General features: G+C 42.3%; 1 protein-coding gene across 1 annotated transcript in view; it reads right to left on the bottom strand.

The window, feature by feature from the left end:
* Positions 1-1345: 1345 nt before the first annotated feature.
* TGM2 (transglutaminase 2) overlaps positions 1346-14828 on the bottom strand; it is a 44990-nt gene continuing 31507 nt past the window's right edge. Inside the window, exons 10-12 of the mRNA XM_069063591.1 lie at positions 8487-8647; positions 6872-7008; positions 1346-4539 (exon numbers count right to left, since the gene is read on the bottom strand). Coding sequence (XP_068919692.1) covers positions 4392-4539; positions 6872-7008; positions 8487-8647 — 446 coding nt within the window. The 3' untranslated portion in view covers positions 1346-4391. The remainder of the gene's footprint in view (positions 4540-6871; positions 7009-8486; positions 8648-14828) is intronic.

Genomic DNA, 14828 nt, shown 5'->3' with positions numbered 1-14828 from the left:
GATAATGCAGTGCAGTGGAAACTGAATTCTGCTGAGTTCCCTGAGTCAAGAGACTTAGGTTCATTCCAAACTAGCCAACTAGGTCACTGTGTGACCTTATACTTCTCTGGGCCTCAGTTTTCTTCCCTGTATGAGGGGTGTGGGTGAGATGGTATCTGGAGTCCTTTCCAGCTTTGTGAATTTTTGATTCTAGACTGACTTGGCTATGACCCTCTCCCAGAGAGAATTGGTGTTTTGAAAGCTGAGCCAAAAGAAGGTGATCCTTAATTCAAAGGACCTAATGACTAATGGTAGAATGTTAGGCATCAGCTGCAGTCCCTGGGATTTTATATTAGCTCCCCATATGCAGCTCACAGTGCCACCTACAGGAACTGTCCTGAGAGGCTACAATTAAGATTTTAAAAAGCAAGAGTTTATCCGTGCCCACTGCTAAGACCACAGTGAGGGTGCATTGACTGACAGCTTAGAATGATCTGGGATACCAAGTAACCCTCCCCAAGCTTGCAGAAGCTTTTAATGGTAACAATTAGTCTGGAATTGGCTGGGTAGGGGAATAGTGTCTGCTCTTTTGGGCAAAGAACTTCAATTTCATTCCACTCCTCATATGATCATAGCATGTCAGCTAGAAGGGCCCTTAGGACACTTAGATAGTGCTTACTATGTTCCATGCACTGTGCTAAACACTTTACAATTATTATCTCATTTGATCCCCACAATTGCCCTGAGAAGATGCTATTATTATCTCCATTTTACAGATAAGTAAACTGAGGCAAACATGGATGGACTCTCTGAACATCTAATATCAAAGCTGGGTGGGACCTTAGAACATGGCATGTGAAAGCTAGAAGAGAGCCCAGAATATAGTTTCAGAACTGGAAGAGGCCTCTGAGACTAACCCAACCCCTTCATTTTATAGATGGCCCAGAGAGAAGCTTACTACCTGTATGATACTGGGAAAGTCATTTAAACCTCTCTGGTTTTTTGTTTCCAATTTTCTAAATTAGGGTGTTGGACCCAATCTATAAGGTCTCTTCTAGTTCTAAATCCTATGACTAAAAGTGATTTGACCAAGGTCAAATGTATTAGTGACTAAGCTAGTGCTGGAAGCTATGTTTCCTGGTTCCCAGTCCAGAACTCCTTTCACTCTCTGGTGATACCTCTTCTTCAGTCACTTTCCTTTTGTCCCATTAGACTGTAGCACTGGGGAAGGGCACACAGAGGGGGTTGAGTTATATGACTGACCAACTGTATCTCCTGCCTCTGCCCACCAAACCACTAGGCATTGCTGGAGCCCTACATGAAAGAAGAGGTTAAAAGACTTTCCAGAACAAATCAGGAGCTGGTGTTCCAAGGTGAAAAATAAAATCTTTATTTTGGTTACTTCAGCATATGCACTACACAGGCATGCCCAAATAGCTGGCAAGTGCCAACAAATGGGGATAGGCACAAATGGCTCAAAAGCAAACTCCCCTGCCCGCTCTGCTAGAAAAAGCTTTATATAAACTTTGGGCAGAATCAAACACCATTTTTTGCTCACAATTTAAAATCTTGTTTGAAAAAAAAAATCATGATTATTTCCCTAGCAGCAGTAGTAGTAGTAGTAAGTATGAGCAAGGCTTCCAAAACTCTTCAGTCACTTTTCTCCCATTTTCATATCTGATATTTCATATTGATATAGTGCTTTACAGTGTTTTTACAGTGAATTCATAGCCAGCATCTCATGGCATGTTCAGTCCATAAGATTAGAGGATTCTTGTTCTCATTTTACAGACAGGGTAACTAAAGCCAGGGAAATGAACTGCCTAGGGCATCTATTTTTGGTAGAACTAGGACTAGAATCTAGGTCCTCTGACTTCCAGTCTAGGAATTATTCCTTTACATGAGGTTCTCTCTCCATATGCCTATACATATTTTGTGTTCTCCCTATAGATTTTACTTTTCTGAGGCTTGATATCCTGGAACTAACTGGAAGATGATATAGAAGCAAAGAATATTTCTTTATCTTTCAGATATTCTCCCCCAAACTAGGGAATTTTCAGATCTGGGACAGGAATTTTCTATTTCAATTTCATTTACTGGACAGGTCCTCGGAAGTATTCTGATACAGCTTGAAACTGAAGCAGGACACTTCTCCATGGTACTCCCAAGTGGTCATCCATCAGTAGACTATAAGCTCTTTAAGGGCAGGGATTGTCTCATTTTTCATTTGTGTCTCCAGAACCTAGGACAGCTCCTGTCACAGAGTAGGCACTTAACAAATGCTTGTTGATTGGTTGATTACTGAAGAACCCCAGTGCTTCTAAGGCAGTCCATTTCTATTTTGTATAGCTGTGATTTTTATTTTCCTCACTCATTAAAATCTGCCTCTTTGTAACTTCTCTCCATTGTTTTATAGTACTGTCCTTTGGAACCAAGTAGAAGTCTAATCTTTCTTGTGATATAGCCCTTTAAGGATTTGAAGGCAGCTATCATCCAGTCTTCACTAGGCTAAAAATTCCTAGCTCCTTCAACTTATATTCATATATTTAGGTGGTTTCAGGACTCCTCACCCTCATGGTCCCTTTTTTTCTGGCATGTCACTTCTCATGAAGATGACCCTACAGTGTCACACAAGCTTGGGCAGATCCTATCATAGAATTCTTGAATCAGCGTTACAATGAATCTTCAAGTTCTAGTAGTCTGATCCCTATCTGAACAAGAATTCTGTCATCAGCATCCTCAAGTTTTCTAAACCTTGATCAAAGATTTACAAGTTCTGCTGGAAGCTATAACTTTGAAGACCTCTCCTCCCTGCTTCCCTATAAGTTCCCAGATCTGTGCTGAGAGGCTATGCAATGAGGAGGGCCTGGGGTTAAGCCTTGGGTTAGTATTGGTACAAGCTAGTATAGAAGGTTGGGTCCTGAGAATCTTGGCTTTGCCCCTAGAAGGTCCAGTTCAGGTACTGAGAATGGTGGATGAAAGGAGGAAGATGTGGCAAAGCCAGGCTGACCTGAAGACATGATGACAAAGGTGAAGAGGAGAGAAGTGTGAAGGCAAATTAAATATTACAGCCAACTGATAGTTCTTGGGAACCTAACAAGCAGGTAGCCTAATGCTTTTGGGAACAAGGCACATGTGCTTCCACAGGCTCCTGGCTTCTAGCCTCTGACATGCAGTGAATAACTAGGCTCTCTTGAGGACAGGACTGTAGGCACTGATCCTGTCTTTCTACTCAGAGTCTCAGAGCTTGGTGGGAAGGGCAAGGTAAAGAGACTATCCAATCCAATCACTTCCTTTAACAGAGGAGGTAATTGAGACCCAGAGATGGGAAATACCTTGGCAGAGATTGGATTAAAACCATAGAAATCCTAAATTGGAAGGAACCTCAGTTCTAGTCCAGCTTCATTTTCCAGTGTAGCTGTCTACTTGTAACATCCCTGACAAGTGGTCTGTCTGTCCTTGGAACTCTAGGAACAAGGACCTCTTTGGGTGGTCCCATTCCTTTGATTAGCTCTAATTTTTAAAGACGTCTCTTTTTATTTTTGAACTGAAATCTACCTCCTCTGTAACTTCTGTCACTTTCTCCTAGTTCTGCTCCCTGGGGCCAATCAGAAAAATACCAGATAACTTCCTATGTAACATCCCTACAGATATTTTAAAACAGTAGCTTTGCCTCCTTCCCAACCCAGAGTTATTTCTACTACATCCTACTTCTTTCTTTAAATATGATGCAGATTCATCTACTAGTCCCCAATACTAATCTCCCTGGTTCCTCCTCATGCTACGAGCCATCTTTTTGCTTGTCTAAACCTCCCACTGTATCCTGTATCTCTGGGTGGGGCTAACTTTGGGGGATAAGAGAGAGTATAAGTTGAAATTGACCATCCTGGTCTAGACCCATGACCTGATAGTGCAAGAAGGGGACCCCTTATTAGGGCAGGGGGTTGTTCTTTCTCTGCAGAAAAATAGTTTCAGGCCAAGAACATGGCACTACATCTCTGACAGTAGCCAGCCACTGTCAGAACTGCCCTGTCACAGTCATGGTACTGGTGCATCCTGGGGAAAAGGACCCTCTCTATGACTGAGGGAACATTAAAAACTCTCTCTTCTCAGGGGTCTCTGGATTTTAGGAAAGGTAATAGGCCAGAGGAATGCAACTCAGATTCTATGACTCCCAAAGATGGCTGTTGACCATCTTTGATTCTGTGGACCTAGAGTGTTTCTGATGCAGAGAACCCACATGGGGCCTGGGACATTAGGGGGAAGGGAAGGACTTTTGATTGAATGACCTTGTTTTTGGGAGTTGTCTTACAGGGTGTGATTAGGCTCAGTTGTGTGGGTTGGGATGGGTATGGGGAGATTGGGCTTTGCTCCCCATCCCTCTAGGGCCTATAAACAGCTTCTCAGTTGAATTATTCTCCAATAATCACATTCCAGTAGCCCTTCACTGCCTTCATCTTGTCACTTTCGAAGTTCACCACCAGCTTGTGTAGTCCAGGCCACCGGGGCATCAGGTCCACTCGAGCTGTGACAACGCATCCAGCTTCCACTGGATCAGTGCTGGAAGAAGAAATAGAGAGATGGCTCAGACCTGGTCCTGAGAGGTTCTTATGACCCCTTGCCAGATCTCTCAGGGCAATGCAGATAGGCTGGGGATGGGGGATGGGGGGAGGGATGGGAGGGATAGACATAGTTTGGCCCAAGCTTGTTTAGTTGACTTGAATTGAACCACTACTTTCTGGGCTGCTAGAGATTCATAGTCTATAAAAACTAGAAGGGACCTTAGGCATCATCTAGTCCCATTCCACCCCTCACTTCTAAGGTACAAATGCTCCTATGTGTAGGCATATGTTTGTGCATGACATGGTTACAAGTTCATATATGGATAGAATCCTAAAGCTTCTTAGAGATAGAAAGGGCCTCAGAGGTCATCTAGTTCAATTTTACAGGGAGGACCCTGAGACCAAAAGAGAGGGATTAACTTGCCCAAGGTCTAGTGAGTGGCAGAGCTGAAACTTGAACCCATCTCCTGACCCCTAAGACAGGGCTCAGGATATAGTCCTGTGTATATGTATATGTGGATATATCCATGCGTATACACAGAGAATTAGTATTTACACATATTTGTATGTTGTATGGATGCCTACATATGAATGTGGTGTAGGTACATGCTCATGTGTACCCATAGGTATATATGTATGGATTATGCATATGTATCAGTATCAACAAACATATATAGGGCCACAGAGGTGAGACTGGTTTTTGATCTGTTGTAATTAGAGCAATGGGCAGGTCAGGCATTCTTGCCTGATTTGGGGGTAGATTTGGATGTGGCCTTGAAAAGTTGAGCCTGACCTATCTAAGGGGAATCTGAAACCCATATCTATATCCCTTATGTATCCTGAGTTTCTGCATTCTCAGAGGTCCCCAGGATTCCTATCCCAGGCCATATGAAAACCCTTTCTTAACAAGCTGAGCAAGGAAAAACAGTGACCCAAACCCAGACATGATCCTGAGCTGGCTCTGGGGCAAGCATCAGAGGGAAGGGCATGGCTGGATTTGGGAGGGTGTGTGTTAGCAAGGCTTAGTTAACTATAGTAATCCCTTTCTGAAGGGTCACTGACTGTCCTTCAAGACCGAGCTGAAATGTCACCTCTTATTTGAAGCCTCTTCTGATTTTTCCAGCCCATAACGAATCTTTCTTTTCAAAACTCCCACAACTATGAAAATCAGTCCCTGCAATGTGGCCCTTGGTAATATAAAAACTGGTTTTCTAACTACCTTATGTGTGGAGCCTCAGCCAGAAGGGTAGCTCCTAGAAGGCAGACTTTTGGTCTCCTCTTTACCCATAGGGCAGATGAGCACTTAAGCCCAAATTGGAGGTGAGATTGCTTAGTTGTTGACTAGCTAATTTATTGTGTAATAGTATATTCTCTGTTACTCATTCTTTTCCTCTTCTGTGGTGGGGAAACTTCAGTATTCAACCATAGGGGGAGCCAGATTTAAACCTCCAACATCCCTGGACAGAATCAGTTTGCTGGGGAGAGAATCTGAGAACATCAGAGAACATTCAGATTAAGCTATTACCCGACCAGGAATACGTCCTATAATATTCCCAATGAATGAGCATCAAGTCTCTGCTCAAAGGCCTTCAGTGATGGAGAATCTCCATCTTCTGAGGCATTCCATTCCACTTTGTTAAGAAGTCTTCTCTTATATTAAGCTGAAATTTCTTTCATTAATTATGTGCTATTACTTCTAGTTACAGGAATCACAGATTCTCAGATTTTATATATATATATATATACTGCTTGTACATAGCTGTTTGCATGGTGTCTCCCCATTAGACTGTGGGTTATTTGAGAGCAGAAACTGAGTTTTTGTTTTTGCCTCTCTTTGCTTAGAACATTGTGCTGTTGCTTAGCACATTGGGTGGAACAGAGTAGGGCTTAGTAAATGCTAGTTAACTGAGTTGACTCACCATCCTCCAGGTACCATTATGTTCCATCTTAGCCCTTTTAATTCTTCTCTTCTCCTGGGTAAATCTGGGCTCCAATCCTGACTCTGTCACTTACTGTCTGTCTTAGACAAGTAGTCAATTAACCACCCTGGTCCCTGTAAAGGGAGGGAGTAGAAGGCTGGACCTATCAGAGCCTCTAAGGTTACTTCCAGGTCTAAACCAATGATCCCATGATCTTATAACTTCAAAGATTTCTTTCATTTCTAAGTCCACACTCTTAGTTCCTTTGACAGATCTTTGTCTGGCAGGTCTCTAGTTCCTTTGCTGTCCTGGTCACTCTCTTAGAAACTCTACAGTTTGTCAGTGACTTCTCATAAAGGGACTCCTCACACCCCTTAAGGCCCTTTCCACTTGTGTGAACTAAATACTTACATCTCAACTATCTTCTGCCCCTGAGTCAGCCCAGCTCCCTCTGCGGTAAAGATGCAGCCAAGCAAGGGGACTAGGAGGGGGTTTTTAATGGACATTTCAGCCACCAGCTTCCGGAACTTCTTGTGTTCTCCTAGGATCTGCAATGGACAGAAGAATGATATGAACCTTTGGAAAAAGAGCAAGGAGGCAGAGCTATAGAGGTGGGAGAAGCACTGACCTGGGGGCCTAGAGACCTGAATTCTAGTCCCACTTCTACTGTGAGGTCTTGGGAAAGTCTAGTCATCTTTTGGGGTCTATTTACTCATTTATAAAGTGAAGATAATAATCCCTACTCTAGTTTTATTTATAGAGCCGTTGAAAGAATCATCATTAGTGATGAGTAAAGAGTAAAAGTTCTTAATTATTAATATAACTTGCCTCCTGACTTCTGCCCTTGGGGCCTCTTGCTACAGGTATACAATTTTTCAAGAACTGGGGTCTGTAGCTCAGGTAAAGAGCATGGTCTTAAAGGGACCCATGTTATGGGTTTGATCTTCATGGAGGCCAGTTAACTTTGTTCTGTTCCAGGGTTACAGGGGTCACCATGACTCTGGTTGGCTATTCCCATTAGTCTCAAGGGGAAATGATCCAAAGAGAAGGTAGATGGCTCAGTGGGATGCATTCCCACTAATAATTACTCACATTTCTATAGTGCCCTAAGATTTACAAAGGTATTTTCCTCACAATAGCCCTATGAGCTAGTTAGTGCAAATATTATTATCCCCTTTTTACAGATGAGAAAACTGAGGTTCAGCTGGTTGGTGCTGGCATTGAGATTTGAATCCAGGTCTATCCTGATTCCAAGTCCAGTATTCTTTCTACTATTCCACATTGTAGACACATTCCAAAAGCATGTATCCTACTGCCTGGGGCAGTTACATAATTTTACTATAGAAGAGCTCCTAAGCTAACTAGTAAAAGCAAGTAATCAGAGAATTATAGAATGTCAGAACTGGAAAGAACCTTAGAACACAGGAAATAGAATGTCAGGACTAGAAGAAACATTAGAATATAGATCGTCAGACCAGGAAGGGAACTCCCAGATCACTTAACAACAACTAGATACAGAGCACTTTATAGTTTGTAAAGTACTTTATAAATTTTATCCTTATAACAAACCCAAGAGGTATGTGCTGTTATTATCTCCATTTTACAGATGGGGAGACTGAGATAGAGATTGAATGACTTGCCCACCATCACAGATTTAGGAAGTGTGTGAGGCCAAATTTGAATTAAGGTCTTCCTGACTCCAGGACAAATACTCTATCTAGTGGACCATCCAGCTGCTGCTGAGCGAGTGAGAGAGACAGAGAGAGAAGAGAGAAAGAAAGAGGGAGGGGGAGGGAGAAAGGGGGGAAAGAGAAAGGAGAGGGAGAAAGAGAGATGCTATCAGCTATGCCCTGGTTCTGCCACTTTAGGGAGGGGGAAAGAGGTAACTGGGCTCCATCTATGCCCCTCACCTTGTCCCTGGGAGACCCCTTGGGGACTGCAGTGAAGGCATCTGTGTCCCATTGCTTCCCCCTCATTTTGCCTCTCACCTGCCTTTTGGGACAGGCTGGGTAGCTATTCTCCTTACCCTGATCTTGATCTCTGGATTCAGCAGGTAGATATCTCGCTCAGCCATCAGGAAAATCTGGGATTGTTGGATTTGAAGGAGTATCTTCACCTTGATAAGGTTGCTGTCTTGCAGGTGGTCACGATATTGTGAATAGGTGATCCTCAAGGGTATTTTCTTCTCTGGAAGAAAAATAAGGGAAAATTCATCTTTGGCATTTGGTGTGTGTGTGTGTGTGTGTCCTGTTAACATGGATGGTGAGAATGACCAGTCTTCAGCTGCTTTCCTCCCAAGGGTCCCTCTCTAGGAGACTGGTGGGCACATGGGTGAGGATTACCTAATGAGGATTACCAATCATTCCCTGTTGTCTAGTCTCTGTACGTCTGCAGCTATAGACCAGGATCCTTTTCATCTTTAACTGCTAGCTTTCTCTAAACTCCCAGGGTCACTGCCAGTCTTTAGTCATCTCTTGCAAAGGACTACTGAAACAGCTTCCTAACCTGTCTTCCCACCTCCAGAAGGTTTCCTGACCTTCCTCCCCTCTCTTGTGGTTTACATTGACATGATGCCAGACTCACCTTTCTGCCCAACTCTGTTTCTCATTGAAAGAAATGACAACAATGAGCACTTAATAAAATACCTCTCATACATAACTCTATGATTGGTATTAGGGAAAGATGGGGAATAAAATGGAATGGACAGTAGCCTTGGCTCGAAGTGATAAAGTCTGGGGGGCCAAGAGAATGAGAATGGTCATATGAGTGTTAAAGGGACAGGATATGGGTAGGGTTTGAAAGTCCCATGCCTGGGAGAGAAGGGGACACCCACAGAGCTAACCTCTACAGGAACCAGAAAATCTTGTGCCTCAGGTCATAGAGGGGAGAATAATTTGCTCTTATGATTGACCTGAAAACATTAAACCATTCTGGGCTTGGCTTCCTGTCCTCCCAGCTCATGGAAGTGCCCCAGATCTTGTCATCAAAAGAATAACAACTGCAGGCAGTGTGGCTTGGCCAGAGTCCAGGACTGTATCAATCTCCAGATTCCTTCTTAGTCAGAATCACATCTAGGTGCTGTTAGAGGGAAAGGAGAAAGGGGTACACATTTATCTGTTACCTCTTACGTGCCAGGCACCAAGCTAAAGGCCTTTTGCAAATCTTACTTTATTCTTATGACTCTGCAAAGCATTCATTGTATGGTTGAGGAAACTAAGGCAAATAAGGTTAAAATGTGACTTGTCCAGGGTCCTGCAGCTAGGAAGTGTCTGCGGCAGAATCTGAACTCAGGTCTTCCAGGCTCAGTGCTCTATCCACTCTAAATTTAGGTAAACTACAGATATGGGCAGGGGTCAGACTGTTTCTTTGCTGCAGAGGTCTTCCTCTTTACCAATTCATATTAGCAACTGTTATGCAAATTACAGTTTTAGAGAGTTACTTAGGAGCACAGAGACACTAAGTCACCTACCTAGGGTCACACAGATTGTGTGTGTCTGCAGAGACTTGAACCTAAAACCTGCTCTCTAGCCACAACTCGGTGCTGTCTCTTCCGTTATTGTTATTATTATTATTATCACTCTGCCTACCACTAGCTAAGTGACACATGGGAAGAGAACATTGGACTTAGAGTCAGGAAGACCTGAATTCAAATCCTCCCTCAGATACTTACTGGCTGTGTAACTCTGGGCAAATCACATACTCTCTCTCTCTCTCTCTCTCTCTCTCTCTCTCTCTCTCTCTCTCTCTCTCTCTCTCTCTCGGCCTCAGTTTCTTCATCTGTAAAATGGGTAAAATTATAGTCTCTATCTTCTAGGATCGAATGAGTCCAAATATGTAGAATGCTTTCCAAACCTTAAAGCACTCTATTTTGTTGTTCAGTCATTTTTCAGTTGAGCCCAACTCTTTGTGACCCCATTTGGGGTATTCTCAGCAAAGATATTAGATACTAGAGTAGCTTGCCATTTTCTTCTCAAGCACATTTTGAAGATGAGGAAACTGAGACAAACAGGGTTGTGACTTGTTCCAGGGTCACACAGCTAGTAATTTCTGAGGCTAGATTTAAACTCAGGAAGATGAGTCCTCTTAACTCCAGGTCTAGCACTCTATCCACTCTGCCACCTAGCTTCCCAAAACACTGTATGTTAAATATAAATATTAATGCTATTATTAATGGAGGGAAAGCTGTATACACACACACACACATATATCCTTCTCTGCTTACCTCTCTACCTGTGTTTTCCATCTACAATGGAATTCAGTCTGTCAGGAACACATTCACAAGGACTTGAGAATGCTTACAAAAGAATTTCCCTTGGACAGATTTAATGAAGGGCAGAGATAAACATGGGTAAAGAGTAAGCAGATCCTATCTGGGAGACAAATGGTGATTAAATAGCTGAGGGAAGAAGAATAGATTTGGAGAAAGCTTTGACCTGCTAATTTAATGGACTATCAATTTAATTCCCTCTATACCAGGCAATTTTGGAGAGAGGTCTCTCTCCCACTGCCCTCCTACTGGGACTTTACAAGCCTGCCTGAGATTACTGATGGGAAAATGAGATAGACTAGATAAAAGAGAGCTGAACACAGACTTCTCAAGTCTCTCTCTTCTTCGTCCAAGCCATACTCCACATGATTGTCAGAATCATGTTCCTGAAGCTCAGGTCTGACCATGAAACTTCCCTGCTCAAACTCCTGTGGCTCCTTCTTGCTCTAGAAACTAATTCAGACTCCTATGTGTGTCATTTAAAGCCCTTCTCTGTCCACCAGTGAGAAATGGTCCAAAGGATATGGACAAACAGATCTCAAAAGAAGAATTGTAAATAGTTAACGGCCATATGGAAGGATGCTCCAAATCACTGGTAACAAGAGAAATGCAAATCAAAACAACCCAAAGGTTTCATCTCTCCGCAAATTGGCAAAGATGAGAGTCTGGAATAGTCCATGTTGAAGAGGTTTTAAAAAGGCAAGTACCCCTTGTTGGTGGAACCATGAATCAGTACAAACATTCTGGAAATCAGTTTGGAATTATACAAATAAAATGTTTAAAATGTCCTTACCATTTTACCCAGAGATTTCCCTACTAGGCACATACCCCAGGAAAGTCATTGACAAAAAAAAAAGGCTCCATGTACATCAGCATATTTATAATGGAACTTTTTATGGTAGCAAAGAAGTGGAAACAAAGTAAATGTACATCAAATGGGGGAGGATGTATATTATGCTGTTGTTAGAAATGAAGAATTTAGAAAAGCATGGAAATTTTTACAACACAAACTGATGGAAATTGAAATAAACAGATAATGATAAAGCAATAGAGAAGGGGGAAGAACCCCACCAAACAAAACAGTCTAAACTGAATCTGACAAAGCCAGGACTAGAATCTCTCCTGACTCCCAGTTCTTTCTCCTACTCCACGCATCCATAAACAAGATTCTCCTCTGGCTTACTAGTCATAAAAGTTAAGACTTATGGATATAGTTAGGCCAGTAGATTCAGGCTGACCACTTCTTAAGTCTGCTGCTAGTTTGTCTTGTGACCTTAGACATGCCACTTCCCTTCTTTGAACCTACTCAGTTTCCTTCTCTATAAAATGAGATAGTTGGGAGAGGTAGTCTCTAAGTGTTTTTCAGGTCCTGATATTCTATGTTTTAAGGGCCTTACTAGAACGGACATTCTCTCATGCTCTTTTCTAGGGGCTCTTCCACATTTGACATCTGACATTCTAAGGTACCTTCCAGCTCTAAATCTTTCTTTAAAATAATTTTATTAATATCTTTTATTTTCCCTTATATCCTTCCCTCCCAGAGAGCCATCTATGTTCCCTCCCAGAGAGCCATCCCTTATAACAAAAGTTTTTTTTTTCTTGAAAAAAGAAAAATAAGAAGGGAAAACATTCAGCAAAAATGATCAACACATAGAAAAAAAAATCTCACATTATATGCAATGTACCATATCCATGAACACCCTTCTCACCTCTTCAAAGGGATGAGAGAGAAGGTGTCTTTCTCAGATCTCTTTTTGGGACCAAGGTTGCTCTTTGTAATTTTGCAATCTTCATTTCCCCTTGTTATGTGGTTATTGTTTTTTCTATGTTGTTTTAGTCATTGTACAAATTGTTTTTTTCAACTCTGTTTAGTTCATTTTGTATCTATTCGTGTAAGTTTTCCCATATTTCTCTGTATTCATCATATTCACCACTTCTTGATGAACCACTATTTGCTTGGCCGTTCTCCAACGGATGGGCATTAGCTTTTTCTCCAGATCTTTGCTACTACAAAAAGTTTCATGTCTAGTTCTGACATTCTGTGTGTTAGCATTCTAACAGGCTTGATGGATGGTCATCAGACTCTGGGCATTTCTGATAACAAAGCATTCCTTGCTTTAAGCAAGGTAGAAAGATGACCTGCCTGGGCTGGAAATTCTGCATGGGATTGACAGGATTTTGAAAGATTGGAAAAGAATGGAAAGAGTGCCATTTGGCAATCCTGAAATCAATTCTGATGTTTAACCCAGATTTCTCTGGCAATAAAGAGTTTCATTAGGAGGAACTCTATAGGAAACAGTTAGGAGGGTCTAGAAAGCATTAACGTAAGGGAGGCTAGAGAATTGTTTTGTTTTTGTTTTTGTTTTCTCACGGCTAACCTCAGAGTCAGGAAGGCCAAGTTCCCCCTCTGACCCCCACCAGGGATCAAGTGTGACTTGTAAGTAAATCACTAAACTTCTCAGTTTCTCAAGGCACCTCTTAGTTGTTGAACAGCTAAATGATCTGTATTGTTGGAGGGAAATTGCATCACCTAGGCAATTTCCTACACTGATGAAATCACTAGTCTGGGCAAAAATAGTAAGGAGCCAATAGAAGAAATACCAGGAAACAGGGAGCTAAATATCCCTGAAATTGGAGATAAAACACAAAGGAGGAGGGATAGTTTTCCTGGAATTCTGAGTGCATCACTCATCAGTGAGACAGCACCTAGTCATGTGCTAAGGCAGAGACAATAAACGAGTGTTTTTTAAAAAAGGTCAGTTTTGATTGAAGAGGAAAGGGTATTCTGGCTGACAGTCAGAAAACCCTCTGCAGAAAGAGAGCATGGAATAGGTGAGATGACCCTTGACTCGAAATTGGAAGACCTGGATTTTCCCAACTGGGAGGAGGTCTTGGTTTGAACACTGAATGCTAGGAAGAGTAAAGCCCAGGCCACTGCAGCTGCATGGTACCTGAGAGATTATCTTCACTAATCACCTCATTTTACAGGAAGGGATACTGAAGTCCAGTGAGAGGAAAGGATGGGTCAAAGTCACATGTTGAATAAGTAGAAGAACTAGCACTGGAACCCAGGTCTTCTGACTCCCTGGACATGTCATTTCATCTCTCTAGGCCTCCATTTCAAGGTCAACAAGATAACTGCCTTATCAAGAACTACGTAGTCTTTTAGGACTAGCCATCATTCCCTATAGCATATAAGCCCCTTGAGGGAATAGACTGCTTCATTTTTGTCTTTCTTTCTCCATCACTTAGCATGGTACATGACACACAGTAAGTGCTTAAAAAATGCTTGCTCATTGCTTAATTGATATTCATGGCAACTCTGTGGGATGGGTAGTTCTAGAAATTGTTTTTTGTGTGTGAGACAATTGGGATTAAGTGAGTTTCCCAGGGTTACACAGCTAGTAAATGTCGTGTTTGAGGCTGGATTTGAACTCAGGTCCTCCTGACCCCAGGGCCAGTGTGCTATCCACTGCACCACCTAGTTGCCCCATGGTGCTAGGATTATAATTTCCATTCTACCTATGTAGAAATCGATGTTCAGGGAGGGCAAATGCATTGTCTATGGTCATACAGCTAATAAGTAAGGCTAATAAGGAACTGAATCCCAGGCCTCACAGCTGCAAGTGTAGTGCTCCTTACATAATGACAGACTGTCAGGAACTACATAGTAAAGGATAAATGCCCACTCCCTTTCTTTCTCTGGTGAAGATGTGGTATTACACCACTGAAGTTTGGCAGAAGAAGAGGGTCTGATCCTAGCTGAGAGAGGAAAAAAAGAGAGAAAATAGTCTTTGTGTGACTGCTAGAAGGAAGGTAGGAAGATACATGACTTTCAGGAGTCATCCCTATTTCTCTACAATTTTTTCCTGTTGATGCCAGTTCTGGAGGACTTCACTTTCCGAGCTTCCTGGGGCCAAATGCCTCAGTGCTGGAACCTGTAGCTAGGAGGGCAAATTGGAGATGTGGGGCAAACATTTTTTTTTTTTGCCTTTTGGAGGGCAATTGGGATTAAGTAACTTGCCCAACGTTACACGGCTAGTTTGTGTGTGTGTGTGTGTGTGTGTGTGTGTGTGTGTGTGTGTGTGTGTGTGTGTGTGT

The sequence above is a fragment of the Petaurus breviceps genome, unplaced genomic scaffold (assembly GCF_028583685.1).
Source record: "Petaurus breviceps papuanus isolate PSGF00001 unplaced genomic scaffold, PetGlider_PUasm1.0 90591, whole genome shotgun sequence".
NCBI classification, from domain to species: Eukaryota; Metazoa; Chordata; class Mammalia; order Diprotodontia; family Petauridae; genus Petaurus; species Petaurus breviceps.
This window is presented reverse-complemented; position numbering and strand designations above follow the sequence as displayed.